We start from the raw sequence: 15,402 nt of genomic DNA on the forward strand, positions 1-15,402 counted from the left end.
CTTCAGGGTGGGCCCTCTCCACGCCCTATGAAAACAGCGGCTCCCGCGGCTCCCTATCTTCCTCCCCGGCGTTATTCTTAAAGCGGCAATCACCACCCCCACACTACTTAAGTGGCTATTGTCTAACACCCTCCCCACTCTCCCAGGATCTAAATTCCATGTGGGCAGGGCCTTCGTTTGGTTCAAAGCTAGATCTCCAGTACCTAGCCTGACGCTTTGGGGAGGGACGGGGGCCTCAATATAGGTTGAATGAGTCCAGGAGTGGCTGCAAGTGGGAGAGAGTAGCAGTGGAGGCGTGTTCGAGAGGGATGTTTGGGGGGGTGCTTCCAGTTCATCAGGATAGCACACTTGGCATTCTTTTTCCTGTCTCTCCTCCGTCTTGCCCTCCCCAATTCAGAGGCCAGGGACGAGCAACGGGAATGCGGGAAATGATGAAGACTCCAAACTGATCCAGCTCAGATTCCGATGGAAAGTGCACAGGCCAGAAGGGCTGGAAGGTAGAGAACAAATGCACACGCAACAGTGGAAGAAGAGTGGAGAGAAGAAAAGGGGAACAGACGTCACTCTCTTGGCCACTCTCCCCGATTCCCCCACGGCCTGGCCAGGCGCTCCTCGCCCTCTCCTCTGCCGCCCGGACTGCGGCTCGCTGGCACGGCCACTTTGGAGGAGACGGGGCTTGCCTTCCCGCGCCGGGGCCCCCCAAGTTAGCCTCGGCGGAGGCCAGGCACGCGCCCCGTGGAGCCGCGAGGGCGGCGGGGACTACAACTCCCAGCGTGCCGAGCGCGGCGGCGCCTGCGCAGTGCGGCGGGAGGCGGCGGTCTGTTCTCCGCTGAGGAGGAGCAGGGCAGAGGAGGGAGGCAGCGGGTGAGAGTTCAGAGTTCAGCAGCAGCAGCCCGAGCCCATGATTCCCATATGCCCTGTAGTTTCTTTCACCTATGGTGAGTCTAATGTGCCCCATCGGGGCCCCTGCCCAGCCCCGGGCCCGGCCTGGGGCGGTGGGGAGGCGCGGGGTTGGGGCTGGCTCCGGGGAGGAGGCGGCGGCCGCCACCGGGGCGTGCGAGTGAGTGAGGGAGTGCGAGGCGGGAGGGGGAGGCGGCGCGGCCGCCACCGGGGCTCCGGCCCGGCGAGGGCGGCTTCTCACGGCGCCTCTCTCTCTCTCTCCCTTCCCCTCCCTCGGCGTCCGTGCGCCTCCGCGCCTCTCCTGCCGCCATGGGACCCTTCGCTCGGCGCCCGCCGCAGTGCCCAGCCGGCTGGGGGAAGATGCCAAAATGGCGACCGGCAACTACTTTGGATTCACCCACAGCGGGGCGGCGGCGGCGGCGGCTGCGGCCCAGTATAGGTAACGGCTCCCCGCCCTCTCGCTTCCCTCCCTCCCCAGCTCGCTCCTCCGCCCGGATCCCGCCGGCACGACGCCCCCGCGCCGTCCCCGCCCCGCGGCCCCGAGCCCCCGTCGCGGCGGGTCCGGCCCGGCCCCTCCCGCTTCCCCCGGCCCGCGGCGGGGAGCGGCCCCCGTGGGGGCGGGCCGAGAGCGGCCGAGGTTTGGGGACGTGGAGGGCCGCTGGGGCTCTCGGCGGCCCCGCAGCTAAAATGGCCTCCCGCGGCCTGGGAGCCCGGCCGCCGCCCCCGCCCGGCAGGCCGTGGAGGGAACCGAGGCCCAGGCGCCGATCTCCCGCCTGTGCCCACCTCGGGTCGCCCTCCCACTGGGTCTCGGAGCGGGTGGGCGCCGGGGGGTGCCGAGTCGCAGGGCTCCAGCGGCCGGTCCCGCGACGCCCGCGGTGCATCGGTCTTCGCCCGGCCCCGGCCCCCGGCGCCCAGATACCGTGTCGTTTTCTCGGGTGCTTTCTCCTCCGGCCTGTGGCTTCCCCGGGCCCTGCCCCCGAGCCCTGCGAGCGAACTGCGGGCGCCGCTCCTGCGCCGGGCTCCCGCCGGGCTCCCGCCGGGCTCGCTGCAGGAGGGATGTAAACACCAACCACCTGTGCGTGTGGAGTTGGTGGACGGCACGGACGGCCGCCTTCCCAGTGCTGATCAGGGAGCCCCCAGCCTCGGTCCGTTCTGCCTTTAGGCTCCTTGCGGGCCAGTATTTATTTACCTGGGCGAGCCCTTGGCCTTGGGGAAGGGAAAGTGCAGGTGAGATTGCACTGCGTTGCTGCCATGCACCTTAGGAAATTCCTACCTTAAGGAGAGCCTGAATGTGTGAAGTGTCATTGACAAAAATAAAAATAAAAAGGGGGGGGGGAGGGGGTGTTTGTTGTCGTCGTCGCTGTTACTTTCGGGCCAGCCTGAGGCAGCTTCTGTTCAGATTCAGGCCAGGACCATGCAGAGTTCAGATTCAGGCCAGGAGCATGTATGTATCTGTGCGGGTGCCAGACATGCTAACGGGCGGAGAAACGCGGTCCCTTCCCCTCATCTTGTCACTCCAGGCGGCGGGCGGTGTCGGGCAAAAGGGCATCATCGGGAACCAGAAGACCTGGGTGCCAATCTTGTTTGCTCTTGATTTTATGACCTCGGGGGGGTCATCCCTTTATCTGGGCTTTCTTTTTCCCTCAGGTGAAAAAATGAGGTTCTCTGTCATCTTTGGGGGTTAAAATTTGTAATTCTGAGGAAGTTGCCTTATTCCATGGAATTTCTAAGATGCCATTTATTGTAAGGGGTATCATTATTTTCTGTATCACTAAAAATGTGCTACCAATTAAAACATGACAGTGTTTACCACCATTGATTTTAGGAGATGTTAACATGTATAAATATGCCATTTATTGATGAAATTGGTATTTTACTGATTATTGAATGCCTTTGGACTTTTTTTTTTTACAACTCTTTTATCTGGACACCTGTGTTTCAAATAAATAAATAAATAAATAAATAAAGACTGAGATGACAGGTTACTGGGGCAAATGTTGGGGCTTTTTAAACATTAACAAATCCTTTGCTTACAAGTTGTAAACTAGTAAAGTCTCAGCTACTTTGTTAAAAGCTTTTAGGGCTAATACTTGTGGAGAGAGAAAAAAATTAGCTATTTTCTTTTTCTGGGAAACAAAATAGCTAATCAGCATCTGTGCCATAAATCCAGTGCTACCAAGTACTTTGTGTTCTAGACAAGGCTGTATTTAACCATTAAAAATTTCACTTGTTTTACCCAGTGTTTTTCTGTTAAAATGGGCAGAGTGATAGCTTTTTGGTTTATTTACTGTTTATTTACTGAAAATGTAGTGGGTTTGTTGTTTGTGGCAGTTTTGAAATATTTTTCTAATGCAAACCTACAGATAGAAATGAGGGGAGCAAATACCAATTTAAAGGTAATTATTTTTTAAAATAAAATAGTTGCATGTATGTTTTTTATCCCAATATAGGAAACTATTAAATAATATCTGTACCTAATTTTTCTTTGGCTTTGAATCTCATAGTTTCTGTAAACTAACAACAATACAATTATTGCTATATATATGTCTAGTGAGAATACTTTTAAAAATGTTATTTATGCATATATTGGCAAAACTAATTAAGATGCTCTGTCCTCATATATAAATATAGTACATGGAAATTGTTTTTGATAGGAATAAATGAGGCCCAATAAAGCTAATACTTTGGCTTAACAAAAATGAACAAGTACAGTAAACTCTCAATTTTGCAGACCTCAATTTAACGGACTTCAGATTTAATGGACAAAATTTCAAGTCCGTATAGCATGTAGAAATTAACGTCGGACATCCTTCCAGATGAAACTGCAGTGGTGGGGGCCAAGGCAGAGGCGGTTAGGGGGCGATCACACAGGCAGGCGAGTGGTTAGGGGCGATCAGGCAGGCAGGCAGGTGAGCGGTTAGGAGTCAGCAGTCCCAGATTGCAAGAGGAATGTCCTATCAGGCCTGCACTGGCAGTGGGACATCGCCCGAGGGGTCCCGGATTGTGAGAGGGTACAGGCTGGCCTGAGGCCCCCTCCCCCACACTAATTTCATGCACCGGGCCTCTGGTCCTATATAATAAAAGGGTAATAGGCAAATTGACTGAATGGCAGATGACCAGTTGCTGTGACGTGCACTGACCAACAGGGGGCAGATGGTCAATACAGGAGCTGCGCCCTGGTGGTCAGTATGCTCCCGCAAGGGGAGCGCCACTCAGCCAGAAGCTGGGCTGACGGCTGGTGAGCACAGCGGTGGGCACGGCAGTCAGATCCTCTGAGGGCTCCTGGACTGCAAAAGGGTGCAGGCCGGGCTGAGGGACATCCCCCTCCCCCGTGAGTGCACTAATGTTGTGCACTGGGCCTCTATATAATAAAAGCCTAAGAGTCCGTTATGGCGGAACAACCAGAATGACTGGTCGCTATGATGTGCACTGACCACCAGGGGGCAGATGCTCAATGCAGGAGCAGCACTAAGGAGCAGTGAGCCGAGCTGTAAGGAGTAGCGAGCAGGCGGGTGGTAAGGAGCGAGGGGTCCCAGGCTGCAAGAGGAGAGCTGGCCTAAGCCAGCAGGCAGACATCCCCCAAGGGGTCCCTGACTGTGAGAGGGCGCAGGCCAGGCTGAGGAGACATCCCCCTCCCTCCCCGCCCCCCAGTGCACTGGGCCTCTAGTAGTCTACATATTTAAAACCCAGAATCACTGTGGTAAACAATGTCCGGAGAATGATCAGCACTCAGTCACACTGTATCACTTGATCACTTTGTATCGCTCACAGTGATTGGTTTTATTGTGCTTTACATGACTTTCTGCAGCAGTTTTAACAATGTTCCCATGTGTGCTAAGCCAGCCCCAGCCATGTGCATTTGTTTACTAGTGGTGACTGGTGAATTTACTAGAAATATTCAGTATAAATTTAAAATTACAGTAATATCGAAAATTTATGTGAAAGTGAACTTCTCATACATAATTTTAATTACACAAATGTGTCTATAAATTACAGGTGAACTAATTTGTCAATTTTTTAACATACACATTTGGAAAACCTATTTCAGCCCTTTTTAAAAAAATATATTGATAATTGATTTCAGAGAGGAAGGGAGAGAGAGCGAGAGAGAGACAACATCAATGATGAGAGAATCATTGATTAGCTGCCTCCGGCACACCCCCTACTGGGGATCGAGCCCGAAACCCGGGCATATACCCTTCCTGGAATTGAACCCAGGGCCCTTCAGTCTGCAGGCCAGTGCTCTATCCACTGAGCCAAACCAGCTAGGGCAGTGGTCGGCAAACTCAGTCAGCAGAGCCAAATATCAACAGTACAACGATTGAAATTTCTTTTGAGAGCCAACTTTTTTAAACTTCTTCTAATGCCACTTCTTCAAAACAGACTCGCCCAAGCCGTGGTATTTTGTGGAAGAGCCACACTCAAGGGGCCAAAGAGCCGCATGTGGCTCGTGAGCCGCAGTTTGCCAACCACTGAGCTAGGGCTCGGCCTTTTTTTTTTTTTTTTTTTTTTTAATTATTGATTTCAGAAAGAGGAAGGGAGAGGTAGAGAGGAGGGATGGAAACATCAGTGATGAGAGAATCATCAATCGATTGCCCCTTGCACACTTCCTACTGGGGATGGAGCCCACAACCCAGGGCTGTGCCCTGACTGGGAATCAAACTATGACCTCCTGGTTCTTGGGCCCATGCTCAACCACTGAGCCACACCGGCTGGGCCGGACTTTCGGCTTGAACGGACATGCCCTCACCTGAATTAGTCCGTTCTGTTGAGGTCTTACTGTAGCATTAACAATAAAAGCATATGCAAAAAACGCAGTAAGGATGCTCTTTTTCTTCCTGTCTAGAAGTCATTACAGTGTAACTTTTAAACATGGAAGACTAAGGCCTACTTTGCAAACATTTTTTTTAATTGTTTAAAAGGATGCGAATTGAAGGATGCGAACTCAGGGAAATCTTAAGCGTTTATATGTGGATGCTGTGGATAGTTGCTTCATCTGTCATTGAATTCAGATAAATGAAAGTAACTCTTAAGTCCAGATTTAATTCTGGTTCTAAGCTATTTTTGTTACAGCTATGTAAGGTATTTGATTAAATTTATTTGGAGCTTAGACTATTGCTTGTTAATATTTGAGATTCAGAATGGCATTCTAAAAATCAAGGTTTTAAAAACTATTTTATAAAGATCTCGTAAGTTCTGCTACTAATAGCTTTGGGATAAACCCAGGTTTTCATTTCTAGGCGCATATGAAACATTTCTGTGATAGGCATTTGTTCAGTTCTTGTGCTACATGTTCCATCAGCTGCTGAGTGTTTTTCTTCTGCTTTGTGTTATTTTTTTAAGACCAGTAAATAAACTTGGGCCATTTGCCACTCTGGCAGATGTAATTTTTTCATTTTCTGACCTTTAATTTGTTCGCCCCTGGGAAATGAAGAAATCAAAAACATTTTTAAAAAGTATTAGTGTATGTATATGTATGTATTCTTGATAGAATGTTAATTTGGGGGGTGTAGGACAAGGCAGACCTCAAGCACGGTGAAAAAATAGAGATGACTTCATGGCAGAAAGGGAACTTGGTTGGGTAGGTAACCTACTTCATTCAGTGTAGAGTAGACCTTTTTGGTTTGAGAACATAGACTTCCTTTCCTGACGGACAAATCTAATTTATAATAAATCTTGGAAACTATTTTAATAGTTATAAGAACTTAGGTTAGCAAAGGAAGTGAGGAAGGCCCCGCTGGCATGGCTCAATGGTTGAGCGTCGACCTATGAACCAGGAGGAGGTCACGGTTCGATTCCTGGTCAGGGCACATGCCCGGATTGTGGGCTGAATCCCCAGTGTGGGGTGTGCAGGAGGCAGCTGATTGGTGATTCTCTCTCATCATTGATGTTTCTATCTCTCCCTCTCTCTCCCTCTCTGAAATAAATAAAAATATATTTTTTTTAAAAATGTGAGGAAGGAAAAACTTTCTAATTAATAGTTTCATAGGATCAAAACCATTACCAGTTTTTTATTGATATAGAAGTTGATTTGTGATATATATAAATATATGTATATTTAATATAAAATAATCTCATTAAATACCACTATTAATAAGACACAATCATTTTTTGAGACCTTTAAACCGGCAGTTTCCCTTATTCCTTAGAAAAGTTTTGGATGTATCAGTTCCTTGTCATCTTTCTAGCTAGTCAAGATACTTGTCTTTTAGCTGGATAACCTAAATCTTCAGCGTGTGTTTGATTAAACTAATTTTCTTTGTCCTATATATAATTCTTAGTGCATCATTGATATCTGAATGTTATTTTACCTTTCAGTATAGTTACCTATTTAAAATAATCAGTTGGCAACATTTTTTACACTTTTTATATCCACTGTTGATTGAATTTGAAGACTTTAGAGATTGCATAAAGGTTGTAAAATAATTGCTTGACCCTCATATTCTTAGAGTCTTAGCAAATGCTAAGGGATAAATGTTTAAGTGGATTTTGACTGTTTTCTGGACATTAGTTTAAGTATCTGCTAGTCAAAAGAAGGCATATCATCTAATGATTCTTGAGATGTCTTTAGGACAATCTGGTCCTAAATTACAATTATCTCACATCACTAAGATAACTTGGGTAGGCTGATTGGGTAAGCAGGGGCAATTTTCCCTTCTCTTTCTTTTTAACTTTTTATTTGAATGTAGTGTTATGAATATTTTGTCTTGAAGGAAAGAATAAAAGTTACTAGTACGAATATTGTGTCTTGAAGGAAAGAATAAAAGTAACACTAGTAAGGTAAAAAAGGAATAATCACTAACTGAGAAGCTGCAAAAACCAGGTGAACAGGTTTTTGAAACCAATCATGGTGATGGAAATTTACTGGCTCTACAAAAAAAAATTTACTGCAACTGCTAATTATATCAGCTCTTCCATTGTTGAATCAGAGATCTTAGGATTCATAGTGCATGAGTGAGTTTGAAATAGTGAAAATTTTCTTTCCAAAAAGATTGTTGCTGTTAATGTTGATGATATTTCCTTTTTAATGTTATTAATAATTTTAAGAGTAGGGTGAGCCAGAGTACCCCTGTACAGAATGTTGTGTAAGGTGTGCTTTACTGTGCTTTTGTAAACTACCTTACAGATTACTAGAATGAAAGGGCATGCATTTGTAGCCAGACTTGGGATTTGAATCCCAGCTCTATCCCTGCAGTCACTTAACCTTTCTAAGACTCAGTTTCCTTACCTAACTTGCCTTGAGGTGAAGATTTAAATATAAAACTTACTAGCCTATTGCCTGATTTTCAGAAGGCATTGTACCACTGCTAGTTTTCTATAGAGATTTGAATAATACTATAATGGTTTTTAAAGTACTCCTTAGTTGATTTTTATCATATACTTAATATATAGCGCTTTATAATCTCAAAGTAAAATGTTTTAAAAGTTGGTACTTGAGTTATGGGTAGGCCTCAATTTCAATGTCATATAAGTCCTGTTTATATATAGCCACAAAACTAACTGAATAAGTAGAAATAAAACTGAGATATGCAAACACTTTAAGGAAAAAAATGTATTAGGGTATAAAGGCCATAAAAGAAGGCATAAGTAAATGAAGATGAGCTATGTTGATGGAGTGAAAAAAATCAGTACCATCAAGTTATCAGTTTTCCCCTAAGTAATCCATATATTTAATGTATTTCCAATAAAAATCTCAACAGGGTTTTTGGGGTAACTTGATAAAGGACTTCTAATATTGGTTTTGAAGAGAGTATTGGTCCAAAAGTAGTCATGAAGTATGATAAGGAAGTTCTTGTATTATCCTGTGTCCACACTTTATTAAACAGGAAAATGTGGTATTGATACAGAGACAAATAGATCATTGAATTAGATAGAGATCCCAGAGATTTATGCTTATGGGCAGTTGGATCACAATGTATAACTATTTACATTGAGGTATTTATAAAAATAAAATAAGCCAAGTTATTCAGAAATACGCCATCAGGTTAATCAAGACAGTTCTTGGGCTTATAAATGTAGTAATTGACAAAGTACGTTAGGATCACTTAGATGCATGATGAAAGGTGAGGAGTGTACCCACTGTGCTTGTCCACAATTTGTCTTTGGCACCACTCGGTCAGAATTAGAGTCATTGTTCTGATGATAACATTTCTTGGTGTTTTGTGAAAGCTGTGCAGTGCAGTTCTTAATTCTCACTTACAGAGCACAAATGGATGAAATAAAGAACACTGGGCTTTTTTTTATTATTAGTCTTGTATGATATGTATATTAAAATATACTTGTAGGGAGTAACTCACATGATATTTAATGAACAGCTACAATATGTACATTCCCTGCTCTCAAGGAGTTTACACTTCTGAGTGATGAGGGTGGGAACAGATCAGATATACCCACAAGTAACTATACCGTGATAATGATCATAACTAAGTTTAATGAAATAATAAGATGGCAATTGGAGGATTCTGACTAGGAATTTGAGGTAGACTTCACAGTCTGTTTTTCTGAAAATCCAGGGAATGCCATTTTTTTTTATTATATTTTTATTGATTTCAGAGAGGAAGGGAGAGGGAGAGAGATATATAAACATCAATGATGAGAGAGAATCATTGATTGGCTGCCTTCTGCACGACGCCTACTGGGGAATCGAGCCCACAACCTGGGCATGTGCCCTTGACTGGAATCGAACCTGGGACCCTTCAGTCTGCAGGCCGATGCTCTGTCCACTGAGCCAAACCACCTAGGGCCAGGGAATGCTATTTTAGACAAAGGAAATGTATTGAGCCAAGACAGGAATGTAAGATCTGCTCTGCTTGAGAGTGGATGGGCTCTGAAGTGGGCCCACCTCAGCTGAGTCCTGGTTCCCTTCACTACCTGCCTTGTGATCTGAGGCAGTCACTCGGTATTTCAGTTTCTTCATCTGTAAATGGAGATAATGGAGAGAAACCAAGATGGCAGCATAGGTAAGCACCTAAACTGCTGCCTCGCACAACAATTTCAAAACTACAACTATAAATGGAGATAATGATTCTTACCCCATGGGATTGAGATTTTTTAAAAATTCTTTGTTGAAGTGTAATATATCACCCAGTTGAAAAATTAGAACATTACCAGCGTTCCTGGGAGGCCTATACAGTCCCCATTGTGCTGTTTTGAGAATAAAATGAGGTAATATTTGTAATGTGCTCAGAACAATTCCTGACATATGCTACATCCCCATCAATGTTAGTATTACATTCAGTAGACAAGGGATAGAAAAGGGATAGACGAGCTTAGAAAAGGGATAAAGGTTGGTAATGTAAGTCTGGATATTACTCATATGGTGGTGGTCCACCATAAATAGCTTACAAGAATGGTTGAAACATGATATAGTGCCTGGCATACATCAAACATTAGTAAACATTTTTTTGAATGAATGAAAAGTAGAAAAAAAGTAGTGTTGTGGTTACAAACTGGTGTAATGTCTGTGTTTAAAGCAGGGCCAGAGAAAGAAACAAATACTGGGTGAGCAGAAAGCTGGAGGAAAGTAATGTCATAAAAATCAAGAGAGAGGTAGTCAGCAATGTTAGGGCTTTAGAGAGATTGGATCAAGAATGTGATAGTTATCAAATTATTGGTATAATTTTAATGGGTAGCTACTATAGGAAAATTAGAATTGAATCATTTGGCGCTACAAAAAGACTAGTATAAAATTTTGCTTAGCCTGGCTGGTGTGGGTCAGTGGTTGAGCGTCTATCTATGAACCAGAAGATCACGGTTGGATTCCCGGTCAGGGCATATGCCTGGGTTGCGGGCTCCATATCCGGTGTGGGGCGTGCAGGAAGCAGCTAATCAGCCTCCCTCTCCCTCTCCCTCTCCCTCTCCCTCTCCCTCTCCCTCTCCCTCTCCCTCCTCCCCTCCCCCTCCCCCTGCTCCTCTTCCCTCCCCCTGCTCCTCTTTCCCCTCTTCTCTGAAATCAATAAAAATATTTTTCATCTCTTTGTCTCTCCCTCTCCCTCTCCCTCTCCCTCTCCCTCTCCCTCTCCCTCTCCCTCTCCCTCTCCCTCTCCCTCTCCCTCTCCCTCTCCCTCTCCCTCTCCCTCTCCCTCTCCCTCTCCCTCTCCCTCTCCCTCTCCCTCTCCCTCTCCCTCTCCCTCTCCCTCTCCCTCTCCCTCTCCCTCTCCCTCTCCCTCTCCCTCCTCCCCTCCCCCTCCCCCTGCTCCTCTTCCCTCCCCCTGCTCCTCTTTCCCCTCTTCTCTGAAATCAATAAAAATATTTTTCATCTCTTTGTCTCTGCACATTCTAGGTAATTTTTATAGACATTTTCTGGTTCACTAATTTTTTGCCAGCCATGTCTAATCAGTTATGTAGTACCTTTCTGAGTTTCTAATGATAATTTTTATATAGTGTATTTCATTCTGTTTGCTTCTTTTAAAAATTTATCTGGCCCTGGCCGGGTGGCTTAGTTGATTGGAGTATCATCCCGTACACCAAAAGGTTGTGAGTTCAATTCCCAGTCAGGGCACATAACCTAGTTTTCGGGTTCGATCCCCAGTTCAGGGCACGCATGGAAGGCAACTGATTGATGTTTCTTTCTCACATCAGTGTTTCTCTCCCTTCCTCTCTCTCTCTAAATTTCATCAATAAAAACATACTTTGGTGAGGATTGAAAATTTTATCTAGTAGTTTTTGATCAATCTTTTGGTGGTTGGTCTTAGATTTGATAGCCTCTTTTACTTCTTCACGTGTACTTATTTTATATCCAATAATTCTAATACTTTTAGTCTTTTAAGAAAACCTTTATTCTGCAAATTCTTTCTCACAGTAACTTGTTTCCTTACGGGTTTTGTTGTGAGTTTTTTTTATTGAGATCTCTTGTTTCTTGGAACATGGTAGCATTTAGTGAGGAATATGCATTCTTTGGCACTTGGCAACATTGCCTTCCCAGCTATACATTAACTTCTTGGCTTAGAATCTTCCTGTTCAAGTAATGGGAATTCTAGAGCCCAGGCTAGAGAGAGGGCTAGGGAGACTTTTCTCCTCTGCCCAGAGCCAGGACCGAGATAAGAGTTTCCTTACAGTTCTCCCTTAAGGGGGAAGTAGTAGGTTTTTTAAAAACTCACCCTATGTGCTGGTTTCTTGTGTGAGTTCCCGGCTTCTAGGACATTACTTCCACATGCCTTTCCTGTGTCTGCTAACAAAGAAAATGATCCTTGCACAGCAGCATTCTGGGTAAACGGAGACTTGGAGCCCTGGATAAAGATCCTGCAGCTGCAGGTGACGGACTGGGGCTCTGGTCACTCACGCACTGCCCCTTTCCCTAGGAACGAACGGGTTCCCTGTTGGACAGAAGGGAACATTTTGCTTAAAGGTAATTAAAAAGCAGAAAAATGAAAGGTGACGACTAGTGAATGTTTTGTATCATGAAATAGCAGGTCTCAAACTTTTTGGTTTTTGTTATTCCTCACCCGAGGATATTTTCCCACTGATTTTTAGAGAGAGTGGAAGGGAGGGGGAGAGACAGAGAGAGAAACATTGATGTGAGTTAGACATCGATTAGCACACACGCCCTGACCCGGGTCCCCGATGTACGTGCCCTTGACCAGAATGGAACCTGGGACCCTCAGGCCGTGGGCAGGCCCTCTGTCCACTGAGCCAAACCAGCTAGGGCGCAATCTCTTTGGTTTGGGGACCTCTCAAATACTTGTAATTATTGAAGACCCCAAAGAGCTTTTGTTTAGATGGGTTATGTAATACTAGAAAAATTTTTACAAATATTTATCAAATCATCTGAAAGTAAGAATAATAAATCACTATATGCTGCCCTGGCTGCTTTGGCTCAGTGGATAGAGGGCCTGCCCCTAGATGGAAGGGTCCCAGGTTCCATTCTGGTCAGGGCACATGCCTAGGTCGAGGGCTTGATCCCCACTCCGGGGCATGCAGGAGGCAGCCGATTCACAATTCTCTCTCATCAGTGATGTTTCTATCTCTCTCCCTCCCTCTCCCTTCCTCTCTGAAATCAATAAAAATATATTTTTAAAAAATCAATATATCCTAACCAAAAATATCACTATGAAAAATAACCTATATTCTTATCTCCCCCAAAATAGCGAAACACGAGAGCCATTGTTTTACATTTTTACAAATCCTGTTAATACCTCAGTTAGATGGTTGGATTCTTAAATCTGCTTCTGCATTCAGTCTGTTGTAATAAATTGTTTGGGTTAAGATATATGAAGGCAATCTGTAATTAAAAAGGGAGAACCGCCTCGACCCTCTGAAAGGTCCCTTAGGGATCCTCTTAGGGACCCTTAGCTGTCTTTGGATCACATTTTGAGAACCACTCTCGTATAGAAACTAAAGGAAGTATAGCAATGTTTTCTCTGTTACCAGATGCCATTTCTATGGCAAGCTATTTGTTCATAAGTTATTTTAATTTCAGTTGTGACTATAAATTTAGTATAATGTAAAGCCAGATCATGGCAATGGAATTTGAAAGCATGAAAATGGGTTCAGAGTTGGACATAAGTAAGGTTTGAGGCCAGAACATAGAAGTTAGATGGAATTGGAATAACTAGAAAGAAGTATTTCAAGTTGGGGTTTGTTAGTCATTCCAGTTGTCAGTTTTTCGGCCCACAAACTGAAGGGTCCTGGGTTCCACCCTTCAAGGCACATACCTTGGTTGTCAAGGGGGCACATACCTTGGTTGCAGGTTTGATCCCCAGTCCTAGTTGGGGCACATGTGGGAGACAACTAATCAATGTGTCTCTCTCATCTCACAGAGATGTTTCTCTCGCTCTGTGTTTCTCCCCCTCCTTTCCACTCTCTAAAAATCAATTGAAAAATATCCTCGCGTCGAAACCGGTTTGGCTCAGTGGATAGAGCGTCGGCCTGCGGACTGAAGGGTCCCGGGTTCGATTCCGGTCAAGGGCATGTACCTTGGTTGCGGGCACATCCCCAGTGGGAGGTGTGCAGGAGGCAGCTGATCGATGTTTCTCTCTCATCGATGTTTCTAGCTCTCTATCCCTCTCCCTTCCTCTCTGTAAAATATCAATAAAATATATATTTAAAAAAAAAAAGAAAAGAAAAATATGCTCGGGTGAGAATTAACCAAAAATAAAGAAGTAAAAAATAAAGTAGTGTAGGAGTGCTTGCAATGAAAACAGCATTCCCTTATTTTTCTCCCAATTCTGCGCATTCTGGTTTTATTTCCAACCTTTGTATCACTAAATAATACGCTTTTCTAGGACTTAATTTGTTGAATTTATACATCATAATTTTATTTTCTACAATCATAGTTAGGAATTTTAGTACATACTCTATCTTGCTTCTCATTTCTCTTCCAAAATTCAGTGATACAGCTATTTCTGTTAGTATAAACAGTTCACTCCATTTCTAGTTTCATCAAAGGTGGATAGTATCTCAGTACTTTCTATTTTAGGAAAAGATTATTGAAACTTGTGCTTTACCTCCTTCTCCATCCCATTCCCAACTTAGTTATAGTTCTACTTGTGATACCATTTACATTGTGTTCTATGATCATAGTTTACCTTCTGTATATTAGTTTGACTCTAAAACTTTGAAGCAGAAATGTTCACTATTATGACGGTGTAAATAGTATATACTGTAAGCCAAGTACTGTCTTATGACTGTAATTCCTATGTTTCATTTTTATAGCCCTGTACCACTTAATAGAAGCCTCTTCCTAGGCTCAAATTAAAATGAACTTATCCCTTTTTACACCCTACTAATTGCTCAAAATGTGATGTCTTTTACTGGGATCGAGCAGTTTTATATTTCCTGAAGGGTTTTCTTACTTGTCTCTCTATTCCCCCACCCCCACCCCCAATCTTGTTGGTGCCTTGATTATATATATATATATTTTTAATATATTTTATTGACATTTTACAGAGAGGAAGGGAGAGGGATAGAGAGCTAGAAACATCGATGAGAGAGAAACATCGATCAGCTGCCTCCTGCACACCCCCCACTGGGGATGTGCCCGCAACCAAGGTACATGCCCTTGACCGGAATCGAACCCGGGACCCCCCAGTCCGTAGGCCGACGCTCTATCCACTGAGCCAAACCGGTTTCGGCTTGATTATATTTTAAGATATTCCCAGTCTACTCTCTACTGTCCAGTCCTCTTTCCTAAACGTCTTGCTCCTGGAGGCTCTGTCCTTTCTTTGATTTTGATTCCACTCTAAGCTCATTGCCTCTCTGGGCTGCTACACAGCTGCTGACCTGGGCTTTCATCTCGCTCCTGGGTTTAGATCCATGTTTGCAGGATTCTACAATCTTTTTCTTGATTAATCGATTGATTAAAAAAATACATCATCATCTAGTGCCCTAAAAGGTTTAGAGGTGGTAAACTCCTTTAGTCCTTGAATGCCAAGAAAAATATGTATTCTTCCTTAATTTATCTGGGTACAGAATTGTGCATCCTATCTAATAATCCTATCTAATAAAAGAGTAATATGCAAATTGACCATACCTCTGCTACACCACAAGCCACACCCACCAGCC

General features: G+C 44.4%; 1 protein-coding gene across 1 annotated transcript in view; it reads left to right on the plus strand.

Moving 5' to 3' along the window:
- Window positions 1–798: 798 nt before the first annotated feature.
- The window catches only part of ZFR (zinc finger RNA binding protein), a 69,865-nt gene continuing 55,261 nt past the window's right edge, over window positions 799–15,402 (plus strand). The window contains exons 1-2 of the mRNA XM_080678866.1: window positions 799–938; window positions 1,240–1,339. Coding sequence (XP_080534992.1) covers window positions 902–938; window positions 1,240–1,339 — 137 coding nt within the window. The 5' untranslated portion in view covers window positions 799–901. The remainder of the gene's footprint in view (window positions 939–1,239; window positions 1,340–15,402) is intronic.

This window comes from Plecotus auritus, assembly GCF_963455305.1.
Source record: "Plecotus auritus genome assembly, chromosome: 7".
Classification (NCBI taxonomy): domain Eukaryota; kingdom Metazoa; phylum Chordata; class Mammalia; order Chiroptera; family Vespertilionidae; genus Plecotus; species Plecotus auritus.